At 41.9% G+C, this 5183-nt stretch overlaps 1 protein-coding gene across 1 annotated transcript in view; it reads left to right on the top strand.

The window, feature by feature from the left end:
* GANC (glucosidase alpha, neutral C) overlaps positions 1–5183 on the top strand; it is a 109745-nt gene that overhangs the window by 36138 nt on the left and 68424 nt on the right. The window contains exon 5 of the mRNA XM_042783698.1: positions 4206–4385. Coding sequence (XP_042639632.1) covers positions 4206–4385 — 180 coding nt within the window. The remainder of the gene's footprint in view (positions 1–4205; positions 4386–5183) is intronic.

The raw sequence follows: 5183 nt of genomic DNA, 5'->3' as shown, positions 1-5183 counted from the left end.
TAACAAATTATGGATAACATTGAGAAGAATGGGAATTCCAGAACACTTAATTGTGCTCATGAGGAACCTATACATAGACCAGGAGGCTGTCATTTGAACAGAACAAGGGGATACTGCATGGTTTAAAATCAGGAAGGGCTTGTGTCAGGGTTGTGTCCTCTCACCATGTTTATTCAATCTGTATGCTGAGCATATAATCCAAGAAGCTGGACTGTATGAATAAGACCATGGCATCAAGATTGGAGGAAGACTCATTAACAACCTGCAACATGTAGCCAGCACAAACCTTGCTTGCTGAAGTGAAGATGACTTGAAGCACTTACTGATGAAGATTAAAGACTACAGTCTGCAAGAATTAATTACACCTCAACATAAAGAACACAAAATCCTCAAAACTGGAACAATAAGCAGCATCATGATAAATGGAGAAAAGACTGAAGTTGTCAAGGATTTCATATTATTTGGTTCCACAATCAACACCAATGGAAGCAGCAATGAAGACATCAGATGACGTATTGCCCTGGGAAAATCTGATGCAAAAGACCTCTTTCAAATGAAGACTAAGGTGCACCTAACCAAAACCACAGTATTTTCAGTCACCTCACATACATGTGAAAGCTGGACAATGAATAAGGAAGAGCGAAGAAGAGTTGATGCTTTAGAGTTGTGGTGTTGGCAAAGAATACTGAAAGTACCGTGAACTGCCAGAACAATGAACAAATCTGTCCTAGAAGAAGTGCAACTGTAATGCTCCTTGGAAGCAAGAATGGATAGACTTCATCTCACCTAGTTTGGTCATGTTGTCAGAAATGACCATTCCCTAGAGAAGAATATCATGCTTGGTAAAGTGGAGGGTCAACAAAAAAGGGGAGGGCCCTCAACAAGATGGATTGACACAGTGGCTGCATTTATGGGCTCAGGTATAGCAAGGATTATGGGATTGGCACAGGACCAGGCAGTATTTCGTTCTGTTGTACCTATGATCACTATGAGTCAGAGCCAACTCGATGGCACCTAACAACAACAGGTTTAGTGAAAAGTGACACATAGCCTCTCAACCAAGTCCAGAGTTAGTTTCTAGATTCCAAGCTTCTTGCTTTAAGAGGAGCCCTAGAATTTATGGAGAAGGACACTGCAAGTTCATAATATGAACATAAACTCTTTTTCCTTTCTTTAAAGAAAGCTATACAACTTAACCAAAGTAGCTATGTGTTTTTGTTCTCTAGTGTTGCTCTAACAGAAAATACCACAAATGTATGGTTTGAACAAATAGGGATTTATTCTCTTACAGTTTAGGAGGCTAGAAGTCTGAGTTCAAAGGGCTAGGGCCTTGAAAAAAAAAAAGGGCCTTCCCCTTTTTTGTTGATCCTCCACTTTACCAAGCATGATATCCTTCTCCAGGGAGTGGTCCCTTCTGACAACATGACCAAACTAGATGAGACGAAGTCTGGCCATTCTCACTTCCAAGGAGCATTCCAGCTGCACTTTTATTTATTTATTTTTTTTAAATTGTGATTTGGGTAAAGTTTACAGAGAAAATTCACTTTCCATATAGCAGTTCACATACACTTTGTCTCATGACATTGACTACAATTTACCACAATGCAACAGCTCCCCTCCCACTTCCTCACCATAGTTACCTTTTCCCTGTGTCCATCCCTTCATGCACTCCTGCCCCCTGAGCTGTCTCCCTGTGCATAAACAGCCCTTCTTTCTCCCATGATTATTCTCTCCAAAGAGTATATCTACTTCAGGCAAATTTTCAACTCATATGCCTGTCTTTGGCTGGAAGCCACAGTTGTGGGTTCAATTCCAGACCTGAAGGGCAGCTAGGGACCATACTCTCAGTGATCCCACCAGGCTCTATCAGGCCAGCAAACCTGATCCCTCTTTTTTTTTTTTTTTTTTTTAAATGATTTTGAGTTTTGTTCCACATTGTTCTCCCACTCTATCCAGGATCTCCTACATAGATCCCCCTCCGAGGGATTGACAATGGTAGCTGGGCACCATCTAGTTCTTCTGGTCTCATAGTCATATAGGCTAAGGATTGCATAGTGTACCAGTTGTTTGGACTAATTGTTTCCATGAATCTCTGGTTTTCTTCATTCTTCTTTGCTCTGGATGAGGAGAGACCCATTGTTGCATCTATATGGCTGCTTGCAACCTTTTAAGACCCCAGTCACTACTCACCACAGTAGGAGGTGGAACAATATTTTGTGTAGTGTGTTATGCCAATTGACCTTGATGTCCCCTGCGACTATGGTCCTGAGCCCACAGGTTCAACTACTTGCTCCTTCTGGGTAGCTGGCTGTGGCCAAGAAATGACCACAACCTTGTCCCTTGTCAGTTCTACTATACACCTGGGAATTCTTACAGAACATACAAATACACTTGTAGAAACATTGTCTGCCAACCCTATACATGGTCATGGGCACACTACCCCCTGCACAGACATTCCTAATAGTTCAGCCTGTCCACCCATCTATCCACCCATATAGCCATGTTTGCCTTCACTTACAACACAGTACTGTATGTGCAAAAGGGTTCATCTTTGTTGTCTGTACCTCCCATGTACTTCTCTATGCCTTCCTCTTCCTCAATGGCACCATGTTGATCACTCACATTTGGTACATTGCCCTTCTCTTCACCCAAATCAATCTTGTCTCTACCTATCTAACAGTTTTCCCTACCCTATCCTCCCACCCCTGGTAACCAACAAAGAAAACTTCCTTCCATATATAAACCTTTCCTTGACTTGTTATAATAACGGACTAATACAATATTTGTCCTTATGTGATTTACTTATGTAACTCAGCATAATGTCCTCCAAGTTCATTCATGTTATGCAGTGTTTTGCAGATTCCACGTTATTCTTTAGGGTTGCATAGTATTCCATTGAGGAGCTCTGGTAGCATAGTACCTAAGGCACTTGACTACTAATCAGAAGGCTGGCAGTTCAAACTCACCAGCCACTCCTCAGAAGGAAGGTGGGGCAATCTACTTCTGTAGTGATACTGCCTCGGAAACCCAAGGAGGGGTCGCAGTGAGTCGGGTCCAACTCAATGGCACATAACAAGAACAACAGTATTCCATTGTGAGTATGTACCATAGCTTGGTTATCCATTCTTCAGTTGATGGACACCTAGGTTGTTTCCATCTTTTGGCTATTGTAAATAGTGCTGCGATGAACGTGGGTGTGCATTCCAGCTGCACTTCTTCCAGGACAGATTCGTTCATTCTTCTGGCAGTCCACGGTACTTTCAGTATTCTCTGCCAACACCACAAATCAAAAGCATCAACTCTTCTTCACTCTTCCTTATTCATTGTCCAGCACTAGGGGTTGGGTGAAGGCCCCTTGAGCTTGGGCTTTAGCTCTGCCTCTTTTTCCTGGCCCCCTGAAGCTGGAGCCATTGCTTAACTCAAGCAGCTGCTGACTGCTGAGGTTGAAAAACCCAAGGTCAACAAGTAAAATGGTCCCCAGATTATCAAGCAACATGGCAGGCCTCTAGTTCAAGTCCCAAAACAATTTTAAGACCAGCAGACAACATGGCATGCCACTAAGATGAAGACTCAGCCAAATGCAGGATCCAGGTGTGCCAAAAAGCTAGAGACCTTTCTCAAAGCTGCTTCTTATATACTGGAAGCAGACTACATCTCTTAGGCAGCTACTCAGCTGCTAACAGTAGATTTCACAATCTAGTTGATTACCAGTCTCATCCTGGGGAATAACTGTATCCAGCTGCCCAGCCACTCAAAACCAGGCCCAGCTAAGTTGACACATAACCTTCACTACCACACTATGTCACATAAAAAGGAAACTATTAGATTTTTTTAGGGATTTTAAGTGCTGGCTCTGAGCTAACATAATCCCTGGGGATCCAAAACATTGTAACAGTCCATCCAATGATTGTGAAGATGGTGTAGGACTGGGCAGTGTTTTGTTCTGTTGTACAGAGGATCACTGTAAGTCAGAACCAACTCAACAGCACCTAACAACAACAATTAATTAATTTGAATTGAGAATCTCATCAAGCCATGTAAGCCTATAACCCAGAAACCAAATCCATTGCCTTTGAGTGAATTCTGACTCTTGGCGACCGACCCTACGTGTGTCCGAGTAGTACTGTACTTCATAGGGTTTCCAATAGCTATAATCTTACATAGGTATATCATCTATACCTCTTTGTTTTTCTCTTGTTTTCTAGGTTGGTTTCGAGCTCAGAGGATACAAACAATCTAGTGTTGACAGATAGAAAAGGAGATCTGAAGTTTCATATTACTGCAGACCCATTCAAGGTAGACTTGGTGTCTGAAGATGTTGTGATGAGCATAAACTCTGTGGGCCAGTTATACTTTGAGCATTTACAGATCCCTCCAAAACAAAGGTATTTGTGCACATTTCTTGATAAATAAAGAAGTTAAGAAAACTTCATTGGGTTTAACATATTCACAATAGAAAATTGGTTTGCCTTATTTGCCAAGGTATTGTTCTGAGAAATTTCATCTTTTAGCCTGTGCAGGTGAATGCAGGCTTGATGAAAAGTATTGGTTCCTGAACTTTTTGAATGTGACACTCTTACCACATCTTGTATGTTTGATTAATAGAATCCTTAAGCCACCACATCCCACCAAAAAACTACTGTTGACAAATGTTAATGTGAACTGAAATGTCCTCAGAATTTCACTTTACCCCCTTACATATGTACTCATATTATTATATGAGTACATAATTGTCCAGGAATTTATAGGTACTAACAACTTGATCAAATTTGTGTGGGAGGCAGTAGTGAAGGGAGGTTCTTCTATTTTTACTAATGTTTTTAAATCCTCCAGTTTGTGCTTTCTATTTTTATAATAATAATGAACATATTATATCCTTTGCAGAAAGCAATTCACATTCTATGTGTTCACATATGTTGTTGTTGTTGTTAAGTGCCGTCGAGTCGTTTCCGACTCATAGCGACCCCATGCACAGCAGAACAAAACACCGCCCGATCCCGCGCCAGCCCCGCAATCCCTGCTATACTTGAGCCCATCATTGCAGCCATCGTTCAATCCATCTCGTTGAAGGCCTCCCCCTCTTTCGTTGACCCTCGACCCTACCAAGCATGACATCCTTCTCCAGGGAATGGTCCCTTCTTACAACATGACCAAAATAGCGGAGCCGAAGTCTGGCCATTCTT

The sequence above is a fragment of the Orycteropus afer genome, unplaced genomic scaffold, assembly GCF_000298275.1.
Source record: "Orycteropus afer afer isolate SDZICR_OR568_19922 unplaced genomic scaffold, OryAfe1.0 scaffold00026, whole genome shotgun sequence".
Classification (NCBI taxonomy): domain Eukaryota; kingdom Metazoa; phylum Chordata; class Mammalia; order Tubulidentata; family Orycteropodidae; genus Orycteropus; species Orycteropus afer.
Note: the sequence above shows the minus strand (reverse complement) of the source record. Positions and strands in the feature narration are given on the sequence as shown.